The sequence below is a fragment of the Mustela nivalis genome, assembly GCF_964662115.1.
Source record: "Mustela nivalis genome assembly, chromosome: 16".
Lineage (NCBI taxonomy): Eukaryota > Metazoa > Chordata > Mammalia > Carnivora > Mustelidae > Mustela > Mustela nivalis.
Window position 1 is genome coordinate 7,019,178 of NC_139035.1, and position 14,709 is coordinate 7,033,886.

General features: G+C 39.3%; 1 protein-coding gene across 4 annotated transcripts in view; it reads left to right on the forward strand.

Annotated features, from left to right (window-relative positions):
• The window catches only part of WDR64 (WD repeat domain 64), a 134,387-nt gene extending 125,467 nt beyond the window's left edge, over positions 1–8,920 (forward strand). For all 4 annotated transcript variants that reach the window (XM_082702656.1, XM_082702657.1, XM_082702658.1 and 1 more), the window contains 4 exons: positions 49–154; positions 3,013–3,093; positions 4,113–4,226; positions 8,359–8,920. In XM_082702656.1, coding sequence (XP_082558782.1) covers positions 49–154; positions 3,013–3,093; positions 4,113–4,226; positions 8,359–8,442 — 385 coding nt within the window. In that variant the 3' untranslated portion in view covers positions 8,443–8,920. The remainder of the gene's footprint in view (positions 1–48; positions 155–3,012; positions 3,094–4,112; positions 4,227–8,358) is intronic.
• The last annotated feature ends 5,789 nt before the right edge of the window (positions 8,921–14,709 follow it).

The window sequence follows — 14,709 nt, forward strand, 5'->3', positions numbered from 1 at the left end:
AAGATGTGGGTATGCGCTGAACAGTTTTCTTTGTATCTTTTTATGCAGATGGAAAAAAATGAGCTCAATGTCTTTGCTTTTCAAACGTACACCTCCCAAGGCCTTTGAAGTGGATCATGACTTTAAGTTTTTCAAGTCTCTTTCTTCTCCCAAGGTAGCCATGAAACAAATGAACAAACAACAAAAAAAAAAATCCCAAACAAACAAGAGAAAGCTCTTGGCTTTTGTTTTCCTGAATTTAGATCTCCCCAGTGTATTAGCTTTCTATTGCTGCTCTTAGGAATTACTACATATTTGGTGGTTTAAACACGAACTAATTATCTTACAATTCTGTGTGTCAAAAGTCTGATCTGGGTGTGCCTGGGCTAAAATTAAGATGTTGCTGGAGCTCTGTTCCTTTCCTGGAAGCTCTAAGGGGAGAATCTCATTGCTTTAGTTTGTGGCCCTCTTCCTTTGTCTTCAAAGCCAAAAATATGGTTTCTCCCTGACGGTTTCCTGGGGGTCACAAGTCTCCAACCCAGCAGGAAATGTTCTCTGCTTTTAAGGATGCCTGTGATGAGATTGGGCCCCCCTGGAAAATCCATCTCCAGGTTTCTGACCTTAATCACATTTTGCCAAGTGACCTTTTGCCAAGTGAGGCCGTGTAGTCGTAGGCTGGGGGTGGGGAAATAGGGTGTGGACATCTTTGGTTGCCATGATTCTGCCTATCACAGACTGACACACATCAATGCTGAATTAGGGGAGAAATGGGTCCCACTATTCATTCTATTTCTAATATTCCTAAAGAGTGTATATAGCATGAACTGATTTCTTCAAGATCTTCCACACAATAAACCAAACTTAACCTTTCTAAACAAATCTCCCATTATCAACCTACTGTTGCCCTACCCTCTACAAATCAGGCTAGTTGTTTGCTGAGCATTCCTGTCTTCTGTCCCTTAGTTCACATGAGCTGTCCTTGTCACATCCAAGGCTTTCTCTGCCTGTCAAGTCCATCCTACCTTTGTAACTGACGAGGGATTAGTGTCTAGAATACAAAAGAATTCCTAAGAAATCAATAAGAAGAAAAGACAGTCCAATTTAAAAAATGGTAAAAATACTTGAATAGATCACAAAAGGAAAAAAATTGCCAGTAAGCACATGATGAAATGCTCAGCCTCATTGGTAAAAGGTGGAAATTCACATAAATAACATTAGGAGATACCATTTTACACCCAGCAGATTGGCAAATATCAGAAAGTCTGAGTCTCCCAAGGGCCAGTGTGCATTTGGCACAATCAGAACACTAATGTGGGGGGTGGAAGTTGTGTAACTTGCTCGAAGCACGTGGGAAAACAATTTAACATTAACCAGTGAAGTCGAAAATAGGTATAGCCTACTAGAGATGTCCCCTAGAGAAACTCTTAAACCTTCGGAGGCAGGTACAAGGGTGCTCCGAGCAGTATTCTGGAAGAGCAACAACCGGAAAGCTGCCTAAGTGCTCACAAACGGTGTAATCGGTACAGAATTATAACACATTTACAGATTAGGATTCTATGGAGCTGTGAACATAAATGGACCAAATAACCCTCTCCTATATGGATAATAGTCTGACAAATGCTACTGAATGAAAGAGTGTGCTTAAGAACATGTATGTAACGGTGGGGAGGGTACGTGCTATGGTGAGTGCCGTGGATGGTGTAAGACTGATGACTCACAGACCTGTGTCCCTGAAACCAATAATATATTGTATGTTAATTTAAAATATACCTATATTAATTATCATTCATATAAAAGTCAAAAAGAGGCAAAACTAAAAATATTGCTAAATTCATAAAAGAAAAAAGTTATACAAATAAAAGCAAGGCAATTAAAAATACAAAATTCAAGACAGTCATTACATTTAAGGGCAGATGAAAAGGACTGAGAACCCCAAAGTTGACAATTGTTTCAACATGTAAAACAGAGCAGTGGATCTATGGGTGTTCGTTCTATCATTATTCTTTTACACTATCAACTTCATATTTGATAAATACTTACTTTTTTCCAAATGAAACAATTTCCACAACCCCCACCTTTCTGTCCAGATGGCACTGGGCTGCTCCCAGAGGGCAGGAGCACAGACGGGAGAGGGACCAGGATGTGGAGTGTGAGACTTAGGTTTAATCTTAGATAAATTATTGTATCTCTTTCCTCACTGGAAAGCCCTTCAAAGTGTTATTGTGAGGATTAATTGAGAAAAAAGTACACCTGTTAATCCCAGATACTCAACAAATGTTAATACCACATTCCCCAACAACCCCCATCTCTCCTGCCTTGTGTCTTCCAGCATATACATTTACTGTGTTCTCTAGTCAACCAGAATATTTGTACACTTACTTTACTGCCTACCCACCAGAGTCCTAAGTTCTTTATGGCCAAAGACATAGGCATAGCACATAACAGATACAAAATTTTGTTGAATAGGATTGAAATAGCACATCCTAAAAATAAAGATTGGCATAGACTTTCAATATCCTCTTCCAATTTGAAAACAAGAAACAATCTTCTAAAGTGATTTAACTGAAGCATTAAATACATTCGGGGAAATCTGGAGCAAAGTTTTAAAGCTCTTGAAACAAGTGCCCCAAGGATCGCCTTCTCCTTTGGACACCTTTGTCTTCTCAAATGGTTGGTAAAATAGCAAAACTTTAATGCTAAAGTTGAGTAAAAACACCTTTCTCTTAGGAACCTCTGGTTTTTACCAGAATCTTGTTTTGCCCATTCATTTTCTTTTTCAATTGTATAAAATGTATTCATTTCCTTCTTTTTGACGTACCATTATCAGTAATAATAATACGATACTAAATCTTACATATGAGTAACACAACGCAATGTATGTTGTTTCATTTCATCTTCATAAGTAGTCAATAGAGGAAGAACTTGCCCAAGATCGTTCAGTTAATAAGCAGCAGAGTCAGGATTTGAACCCAGGAATTTTGCTGCTGATGGAGTGTGCCCTCTGCATTAAACATTCACTCCTGTGTTTTGCAGATTCGAAGACGTGCCTTAGAAGGATTCCTGACAGAAAACCGGGAGGCAGGGGTTGTTTTTGGTTCTCTGCCTATATACAGGGTGAGTTGGAGGTTTTGAGGACTGTGGTGGTTTAGAAAACAGTGGGGAATCTGACGTCTCATCCCTGACCCTGGGCTACCAAACAAGGCTGAAGAAAATCACATCGCCAAGCCAGCTGTTGCTCCTATGCGCAAGCTGGGTCTGATCCCAAAGAAGTCTCTAGTTCCCTGTGTCCGTGGCCTTGATCCCTTGTCTCTGCCATTCCACATTGAACACCACAGGAAACTAGTTCAGACTCTATCCTGGTTCTTCATCACCTACGGCATAAAATTCAAACACTTTTAGCCCAGCCTGCAAACCTTCCATAATCTGGCTTCTGCCTTTACTGTCTAACCTCATTTTCTACCATTTCCCCCCACGTACCTCACACTGCAGCCAGGTCACACTACGGGCCTTTCCTGAAGCATCATTTCTCTTCCCTCTTCTGTGACTCTGCCTGTGCCATCTCCCTGCCCGGAATTTCTTCCTCCTTACTCACCCTTCCAGTTTCCGCTCCAGATAATCTCTGTTAAATTAAAGAACTAATTCGATTGGGGCACCTGGGTAGCTCAGTGGGTTAAAGCCTCTGCCTTCGGCTTGGGTCATGATCTCAGGGTCCTGGGATCGAGCCCCGCATCAGGCTCTCTGCTCGGTGGGGAGCCTGCTTCCCTTTCTCTCTCTCTGCCTGCCTCTCTGCCTCCTTGTGATCTCTGTCAAATGAATTTTAAAAAAATTTTAAAAAAGAACTAATTTGACCAGGAATAATAAACTGAAGATGAAATCGTAATTAATTAATCTTAATTTATTTCTTAAAATGTTCTTTCTCCTTCCCAAGAGCGTGTTCATCATAACAGGAGCTAACACTTCAGCTGTAGGTGATGATAAGGACAGATTGTCAGGAAGGACTAGTGGGCATCTGGGAAGGAGAGCATGTTTTAAAGCAGTTGGAACTTTTCCCCCCTATTCTCCACTCCTGAACTCACATTACAGAAGTAATTGGCTGAATTATGTCCTACTAACTCTTTATTTATGGCTTCTAGGTACCAAGTCCCACCAGCCTGAGATTCCTTCCACTCATTGGTTCAGAAGCACAAAGGGAATCTGCAAACAGCATTGCAGGGAAAAAGAAGGGAGGTCATGTTCAACATGATAAAGTGAGTACCCAGAATTCCAGAGTGCATCCCCTTTCTGTCTGGATTGTGAATTAATTGCTTTGTTCCCAGAGACATGCTGGGACTAAAATTATCTCAATTCATACCCTCGTCATGAATATTCCAGGATGCATGCATTTTAGCTTAGTGAGATGGAAATCATGAGTTTGCTGATTGGAGAGAAAAATCGAATAGGATCTCCTAACCTGACAAGTGAAACGTCTCCAGAGGTAATTTAAGACTTGGATTCATGGCCTACTTTTAAAAGCTAGGCCATGTGACATCACATGTCTGCGGGCTGTTTGGCACCCTTGAACCTGCAGGATAGAGCCATGATATCAGTAAGATTCTGACTCACCGGCCAAGTCAAGTTTTTTCATGCATTAAGAAGTGTAGCTAACATACAATGCTTTAGAGTTTACGGAACATTTTTACAAGTGATTGCCTTCATTTTCACAATAATTGCAAAGGAAAAAACTGGGAAAAGATGCAGCCTAACCAGAGGGTAAGTGACTTGCCAAGGATCCCACGAGAATGAAGGGGTTATCTGAGATGGACCGTGACTCCCGATTTCCCGTTCATCCTATTAAACTGTGCAGCCTAGAAAGTTCAAATGCTGTCTCTCTTCTACTCGTTCTAGGAAGCTGGTATGGGCCCAGCCAAACCTGCGGCCATTCATCTCATCATTAAAATAGATCAAACCTGGGACGCTTGGGTGGCTCAGTTGGTTAAGCAGCTGCCTTCGGCTCAGGTCATGATCCCAGCGTCCTGGGATCGAGTCCCACATCAGGCTCCTTGCTCCGCAGGGAGCCTGCTTCTCCCTCTGACTCTGCCTTCCACTCTGTCTGCCTATGCTTGCTCTCGCTCTGACAAATAAATAAATAAAAAAAATCTTAAAAAAAAAAAAAATAGATCAAACCTTAACAGAAGAAGATCTAATATACGGTACTTTTTAGAATGCTCCGTCCCATGAAATCAGTTCCTAAGGCCTATGCCTAACAGAATAACAGATAAACAATCACAGCTACCACAACAAAAAGCTGCTTTATTTAATTATATAGAAAACTTGACTGTCATTCTGTCCTCAAGGACATAATGAGAGTTTGAATGATTCCTCTTAATCCTCAACTCTACTAAGAATTTTTGGCAAAAGAACAGTTTTCTATAAAATAATACAATTTATTTTTAATTGTTTTGAGTGATGAATGAAACACAGTGGTATAAATATTTCAAAACTAACAGATTGTCAAAAAAGTGTTTTGGGTTTTCTTTCTTTCTTTCTTTCTTTTTTTTTGCTTATATTTGTTTTGCCTCATTGGGTATTAATTATACTTTACATTCTCTAAGTACAAACCAAGTGACAGAAAGAAGATGGCCAGGTATGTCTTAAATGCCAGGGGGAATACAAAAATGGAATTAAAAATGAATCGTGGTTAAGGTACATAATGAACAATGTACACTGAGATAATCAGGAATTGATTGCAGTATGATTAGTTTTATCAAAGCATGAAATATAATAAATTACTTGCCCAAAAGCAAAGGAATTTTTTATAGAGCTGTTGTTTTAATAGACCCTTAAACTCTGGGAGCTCATTAACCACACAAAAAGGGCAAAGGAAGTAGACATCTCCATTTGCTGATGGAAAAGGGACCACAAAACCATAATTGAAAATTCTCCTTCTGGTTTAATGAAGAGTTAAATGTAGTCAGGGATTAAAATCTCTCCATTAAAATGCTTCCAAAATAAAAACTAGGTCATATTCAGGAAAATTATATACCTCAAAAGATTAACAATAAATTCTGGAAACTGGCATAGATTAAAGGACCACTGTGTCGACTGTCAGCAATTGTAGGAACCCGTCCAGCCTAAGTGGGGAAATCGTGGGGGAAGCCAAATCTAGAAATATACATTAAATGCCGATTTTCATGAAAAGCACCTCCAGGAACCTGGGCATAAATTTACCTCAGAAAGTTTAGTGTTCAGATTCTAATTTTGTGAAGCACGCATGTACAGAATACCTTGAAATCCCTAGTATGTGCCTTACACTGTGCTAGACACCAAAAAGCCTTTCATAAATCAAGGCGCTCACAGTACAGAGGAGAGAAAGATCTCTGAGCAAGGAGTCCCAAAACAGGTCACTTAATGTCTTTGACATTATTTTTAAATAATAGAAATGCTGATTCCAACCATTAATGTCTTTAAGGGGTTTGTGAATCGCTTTAGAATTAAACAAGTTACAAGACATTAACCATAGTACAAGAAAATACACATACAGTTGATCCTTGGACAACACAGGTTTAAACTGCAAGGATCCCCTTATATACAGATTTTTTCAAGAAATATAATACAGTTCTTAAGTGTATTTTCCTGATGATTTTCTGAATAACATTTTCCTTTCTCCAGCTTACTTTATTGTAAGAATATGGCATCCATACTAATCAACTGTGCATTCCTGGTAGGGCTTTCAGTCAGCAGTAGGCTGTTGGTAGTGAAGTATGGGGGAGTCAGAAGTGATACATGGCCGTCCTGCTGGATGGGGGATTGCTTAAGGGTCAACTGTAGTTCCGTTTCAGTTTACACGTGGGGAGAGAATGGGAGAACATGAACTTTGTGACGTGCTCCATTTACAACACTGTGAGAACATATCCAATAATAGAAAAATGGTTACATGGAAGGTGGTATACAGGATATTCTAGTTTTTTGAAGAGTAACAGAAAAACTCACAGTTTTATTTAAGGTGCAAGGGGGGATATAAATTGTAACATTGATATGGCTGGGGAAAATGGCTAACATTTGTTTTTAAATTAGTGTCACGGCTACAAAACCAAACGTTCCATATGTACTCTTTCAATCAATCTTCATAATGTGGAGGTAGCTATGATTACCTCCCCATTTTATATTCAAGAACACTGAAGCATAAAAGGTGAGTAATTTAAGATCCCTGGAGAAGGAAATCACAGAGCTGGGATCTAAGCACACCAAGTTGACTTCAGAGCCCGACAGAGGCTACGAACAGCACTGAAGGACTCTCCCTTCCGACCACTCTCTGTCCCCCGACCCAGGTTCATTTTTCTTCATCTCTCCTGTCACTACCTGTCCTTATGGTCTAGAAAAGCTCATTTATTTGTAAAGACTCTTTCCCACTAGAATGTAAGATGCACCAAGGCAGGTACTTTGACTTATTCTCGGCTGGAATTCCAGCGTCGAGAACAGACTGACACAGAGACGACCCACGTTCAAAACATCTGCTGAATGGAAGAATGAAGGACACCAAAGAAGGGAAGGAGGTGCGGAAGGAGGTGCGGAAGGAGGTGCGGGAGGAGGTGCGGGAGAATGAGCGCAGAGAGCTGAAGAGAGAGACAGGAGTGTACTTGGGAAATTGCATCGGTTGGTGGCAGACTGATATAGGAAGCTGAGTTTCCCACCTTGTGTCTCAGAGGGAAAGAGCGGTCAGGTGACCTGGAAGTGTTCAAGCCAAAGAGACCTTTAAGTGGTGGAATTTGGACCTTGGGGCTCATTCTTTTTCTTTACCTTGAACTCTCTGTATTTCCTCTCCTCTTTTTCATCTTTTCTTCTTCCTTATAATAGGCCATCAAATCAAATCGATGTATGCTATAAATCCTAGTTGAATATTATAGACAAAATTTCTGAATTTTTAGACTAAAGGAGTTTAACTTTTTATAGTTCTGCGTTCCAAAAATAACCAATTCAAAACTCATTTTCAGGTCTTATTTGTGGGATGACCAACATTATCAGCATTATCTTCATTTTATCTTCCTATAAGTCAATGGATTCTGAAGATATTAACATAAAACATCTCTGTGCCTTACATCAACCTAGCAAATTTCTCTAATTTGCTTTGTTTTAACCAAACCTGGATAGACTGGGCAGTTGAGTCCCAGCATGGATAACTGCCCAGTCAAGTAGTTCATCTAAAGCTTCTGCTCTTCTATCACATTCTTCTGGAACTCCACATTTTTATCCTGGAAGCACACAGGATAGTTAAATAAATAATTGATACTTTCTTACTCAGAAGATTAAAATCCTTACAAAAATTGTGGTGCAACTTGACCCTGAAAAATTGTATTGGTCATATAATGCCAGTGACTAACCATCATGCCCCTTATCTCACAGGTATCACGGAGGAAAAGTCTGAAAAGACATTTAGTCCCACAAATAAATCTGGCTTCTTCCTTCTTCCCATCCATCCCCAAGTGAAGAGAGGAAAATTGGAAGTGGCTGCTGTGTCCAGAGCTGCACGAAGAATGACAAGATCTGAGTGATACTCCAGTCCTCATTCCAGGATGAACGTGAGGGCCCAGCAGACGCTGTCACCCACAGCTCTGTCCTTGCGCCATCCTATCCGTGGAGAAGGTTACTCAAGGAACTCAGCTCTGAACAAGCAAGCCACAAGCAGCCAGGTGTGCAGTTTCTTTCCTACATGGAAATCCACTTAACAGATAAGCAATGTTTCTTGTTTACTATCAGTCAAATGACACACAGGGAAACAAAGAAAATCAATAGCATTCGTAGGTCTAAGATTATACGGTTATCAATGACCAGCTTTTTGCCTCCTCTGTCCCCAACCCTTGCTCACCCTAATTCATCACCAGAATTCTTATCCAAATATGTGCAGTGAAGAGGCCAGATGCTATGCATTATGCAAAGAAAATTATTAAAAAGAAAAATGTGCCAAGCAAGCCTCTAGCGTTTTGTCTTCTTCATTTAGGGAAATGTCATGTGTAAGAAAATGTTCAGAGTTTCTTAGATAAAGTTAGAAGTTATTTACATATCCTCTAGGAATGACTCCAGATAAAATGAATTTGAATGGTTTTATGAGCTTTCTTTTATTAATTCTTTTATTAATTGATTTCAGTGATTTGGCCAAATGATGCATTTTACCAATGGGTATTCATGTATTTTTACTTTTTTTTTTTTTTTTGTATTTTTGTATTTGTATGAAAGCATCTAAATTTGATCAACAGATAATGAGCTTTTTGAAAGATTAATTGATTGATCTGAGAGAAAGAGAATAAGTAAGTGGAGGGGGGCAGAGGGAGAGACTCTTCAAGCAGACTCCCTGCTGAGCTCCACGCGGGGGTGGGGGGGGCTCCATCTCGCCATCCTGAGATTATGACCTGAGGGAAACTAAAAGTTAGATGCTTAACAGACTGAGCCACCAGGTGCCCCAGTAAATGAGATTTTTAAATAAGTCAAAGGCATGAGGAAAGTATCAGAATTGAAGCCTGCAGATTCACTGACCCAAGTCTCTTTGGGAAATGATTCACATGGTGAAAGTGATTCCCATGTCAAGGGTTATATGCACGCAAAGCACCAGGACTCGGTAAGAAAAAACAGGGGTCTCTTAGTGTTTGACTCTGAGTCTCGAGACTCAGAGTCTATAGAACTCTCTCCATTTTGAAAGGGTTCTATAATTCTTTAAATCCCAACAACTTTGGAAAAATAAATTTTTTATTCACATAAACTTCATTTACATGTATTTTTACTTTTTTTTCTAGGCAGGTGCTAATTTTTGGTGCTTGTAGGAACATGATCATTTCTCCTACTAATTTTCTTTTTCTTTTAACTTTCTACTTCATGTATTTTTTGTTTTTAGGTTTTATTTATTTATTTGACAGAGAGAGAGAGAGACAGAGAGGGAACACAAGCAGGGGAGAAGGGTGGAGGGAGAAGCAGACTCCCTACCGAGCGAGGAGCCCGATATGGGACTCGATCCCAGGACCCTGGGTTCATGACCTAAGCTGAAGGCAGACGCTTCACTGACTGAGCTACCCAGGTGCTCCTTCTTTATGTATTTTAATTACATAAGAAACTAAAGTTCCAAGAGAAAATATTGAACATTATGGTTTTTAATTGTTAAAAATAATTTGAATCGTTTACTCAAATGAAAGAAGAGACTCTAGAAAAACAGCATAGTTATGGAAAATTAGCACCTATCAATACCTAAGAAAACCAAAAGATCCCTTTTTAAAAATTGAGGTATAAATGACATATGTATGACTTATATCAGCTTCAGGTGTACGACATAATGATCTGATTGTAATATTTACTGTAAAATGGTCACCACAATAAGTCTAGTTAACATCTGTCAACATACATAGTTATAAAATTTCTTTGTGTGTGTGTGTGTGATGGGGACCTGTAAAATCTACTCTCTTAGCAACCTTCAGATAGGCAATACAGTATTATTAACTACAGTTGCCGTGCTGTCCATTCGTCAACAGGACTTACTTCTCTTACAACTAACCGGAGGTTTGTACCTTTCGATCCTACTTTATCCACCTTGCCCCGAAGATTTTTTTAAAGAATTCTAAAAGCAAGAAAGAAAACTTCCAAGTTTATGAAAATGATTCCATTTCCCTCCTGTAATCTCATTGTAAAAAAAAGGCCATTGTATCCCTAGGCACGGATTTCCTAAATTAGACCATTCTAAATAGCCTGCCACATATTCAATTCCCTTAACATGGCACTCAAGACCAAAAATTTGCATTCCCTTCCCTTTGTAACTGAGGAATTCTCTCAAACCTCTTTTAATACATGTACATTTTCTTGAACTTAAAATTTAAAAAATATATTTCAACATTTCTGCATGTTATATAATAAGTGATTTCATTTTAGTATGTTGCTGAAATGGCACTATAATTATAACAATATAATTTTTATGACACGCTAATTTAAAAATTTTATCTTACTTTTCATTTATCCAATGATGGGCTAAGTTAATCATTTAAGAAAAGGTTACACTTGTAAATAAATTAAGAATAGTTCATTACACCATGTTTGGTGTGGAACGTTTAAAATGTTTACTAAAATATAGGTAATGATTTCTGCTTCCCGTAATGGTAGACAAGGTAATTTGGGCCAATCACTCCCACTGAGGTTGACTAGAAAACATGGACAAGATATAAAAAGAAATGTTAATGAAGGCATCCAAATGCAAATAAGGTGGTGAAGCATGAACATGCCAGGTGCCCCTGGTAGACTGAGGCTCGGGTAGGTGAGCCCAGCTTTTGAGGACAATTTTCCCACATGCAAGCATGTGCTGTTTCCAGAAGGGAAGAGTAGGAAGCTGAGAAGCTGAAGTGGTAATTAGGGCCAAGGGGACAGGGAATGGAATCCAGGCCTCATTGAGGGGTAAAGCCCGGTCAGTTCGGTTGAGGCCCCAAAGAACTACAACCTAGAAATATGGGTGGCAGAAAGGTAGACAGATCTCTACTGAGGACTACAGTTCACTGTCCAACTATTCCAGTTCCTGAAATTGGACTAAGATAGTCCTAATTTGGTAGATCCCCCAGGAGCCTGCAGAAGCAAGGGTAAAATACTGTGGGAAAAGGTGACATCATTTCAGGCCTTCAATTACATCTTCATTATTTCAATTATATGTCTAACACATATGAAAAAATGACTAGTTACACGAGGCAAAACAAGAAGGAGAACTGACAGAAAAAGCAGGTAGTAGAAACAAACACACTGTATTATTTTTTTAATCTTTTTTTTTTTAAAGATTTTATCTATTTATTTAACAGACAGAGATCACAAGTAGGCAGAGAGGTAGGCAGAGAGAGAGGAAGAAGCAGGCTCTCTGCTAAGCAGAGAGCGCGATGCAGGGCTCGATCCCAGGATTCTGGGATCATGACCCGAGCTGAAGGCAGAGGCTTTAACCCACTGAGCCTCCCATTTTAAAGCCACTTTAAAATAATTGTGCTTTCTCTATTGGAGATAGAACACAAGATTTAGAATTTCAGCAGAGAATTAGAATTTGTTGATAAGAATCAAATTGAAAATTCTAGACCCCCAAAATAGTTACCAATATTAAAAATTCAGTCAAAGGTTATAATGACAAAATAGGTCAACTGAAGAGAACATCAGTGAGCTGAAAAATAGGTGGTAGGTATATAGGTATTTGTTATGGAATTCTTTCAAATTCTCTGAAATTTTTCAAAAAGCTTTTAAAGATTTTATTTATATTTAGAGAGAGCACACACAAGCAGGGGGAGGGAAAAGTAGCCTCCCTGCTGAGCAAGGAGCCCAGATGGGCCCCTTGATCCCAGGACCCTGTGATTGTGACCTGAGCCAAAACACTTAACTGACTGAGCCACCTAGGTACGCCTGAATGTGGCTTAAAACAACTATTTAAAACAACTATTGAGGGGCACCTGGATGGCTCAGTGGGTTAAGCCTCTGCCTTCAGCTCAGGTCATGATTTCGGTATCCTGGGATCAAGCTCTCTGCTCAGCAAGGGAGCCTGCTTCCTCCCCTCTCTCTGCCTGCCTCTCTGCCTACTTGTGATCTCTGTCTGTCAAATAAATAAATAAAACCTTAAAAAAAAAATAAAACAACTACTGAGTGGCTTAAAACAACTATTTTATCTACTCATCGTTCTGTGGGTCAGTCATTCGGGCTGGGCCCAGTTGAGAACTTCTAATCTCCTGGCTGGTGTCAGTCACTGCCAGGGAGTGGCTGGATGGTCCAAGATGGCCTCCTCACACATCTCATGGTGAACCTCTCTCTCTATGTGGTCTCTCATTCCTGCTGAAGCTAGGCCAGAATTCTTCACCAGATAGTCTTAGGGTTTCAAGAGGATGAGAACAAAAGCTACAAGACATCTGGAAGCCTAGGTTGAAGATTCACAGGACGTCATTTCTGCTGCTTTTTATTATCCAAATTCAGTTACAAGGCAAACCCAATTCCAGTGAAGGAGGGGGGTGATGGTGATGAAGAAATACTACAAAGGGGCATGCGTACAAAAGTGGGAAAAATTTGTGCCTATAATTTTTGTGAGCTACTGCACCCACCAAATTGATCTTTAAATGTAATACCATCTTAATCCAAGTCTCTGCATTTAAATTAAAAAATTTTAAATTGACAAGCTCTTCAGAACTTTAATTAAGAATATAGAGAGTCCAAAATGATATTAAAAAGGTCAAGAATAACCAATACTGTAAAGAATAATTCCTCTTGAAAGATCAGAGTACAGAATTGCTTGACTATATATCAAGACTTATTATAAAGCTATAGTAACTAAGACTGAGTGGTATTAGCACAAGAATAGACCAATAGATTGGAGGAAAGGGCACAGAAAGCAACCGTCACCTATCTAGACATTTGATTTATGTCATAGACCACACAGTATTTAAATGTCTTTTCAATAACTGATCCTGGGAGACTTAGGAGAATTAGAATATTGAAAAACATATGAGAAATGAACTCTACTTCATGCTATGCATAGAAATCAGTATCATGTGATAATCCTAAGAATGAAAAGCAAATTATAAAGTGACTTTAAAATTAAACAAAGGATAATTTGTTTATGAGCTGGGAACAGGGAAACCTTTTTTTTTCTTTTTTTAAGTAGGCTCCATGCCCAGACAGGAGCCCAGCATGGCTCTTGAACCCATGACCCTGAGATCAAGAGTTGGAAGCCTAACTGACAGAGCCACCCAGATGTCCCAATAATTCTTACATAGTTCACAAAAAAGTACCTAAATAGAAAGAAAAAGTTTGGCGAATTGACCTATATTAAAATTTATAATTCCTGTTCACCAAAAACACTTTTTTTTAAATTTTTATTTTATTTGAGAGAGAGAGAGAGCCCAAAGAGGGGGAGGAGCAGAGGCAGAGGGAGAAGCAGACTCCCCACCCAGAAGGGAGCCCGATGCGGGGCTCGATCCCAGGACCCCAGGACCATGACCCGAGCCAAAAAGGCAGACATCCAACAGACTGAGCCACCCAGGTGCCCCTCACCAAACACACTTTTAAGACAGTAAAACAGCAAGCCACAGAATGGCTGAGATTAGTATCACGTATAAGAAAAGACTTTCATCAAGAATATATGAAGAACACCAACAAATCAATAACAAAAATACAGATACTCCAGTAGAATAGGCAAGAGACACAAGCTGACATTTCATAAAAGAGGATATCCAGATAGTCAATACATGTGTGAAACGATACTTGATCTCCCTAGTAATTAAGGCAATGCCACCAAAACCACCTTAGATATCTCTATGCAAACCCCAGAATGGCAAAAATTAAAAGAACTAACAATGCCAAGTATCGGCAAAGATAGACAACATCAAGAACTCTTACATACTTCTAGTGGAAGAAGTGGAAGTCTAAATTGGTTCAGTCACTTTGGAAAACAACTTGGTATCTATTATCGTTGAATAAATGCACATTCCATGACTCAGAAATTCTATTCTCAGGTCTATATTCCCCACAGAAATATGTGTGCAAGTACCCTGACATGTAAATGAGTGTCCAAAGCCCTGTTACTTACAATATCCCCATACTGGAAACAATCCAAATGTTTTTCCACCAATCCATGGTGGAATGGATAAATAAATTTTTCATACGTATTCATATAATAAACATAATAAAGATGAGTAAACTATAGCTATACACCAAACAGGGATAAATCTCACAAATAATAATGTTGAGCAGGAGCCACACACAAATTTACAT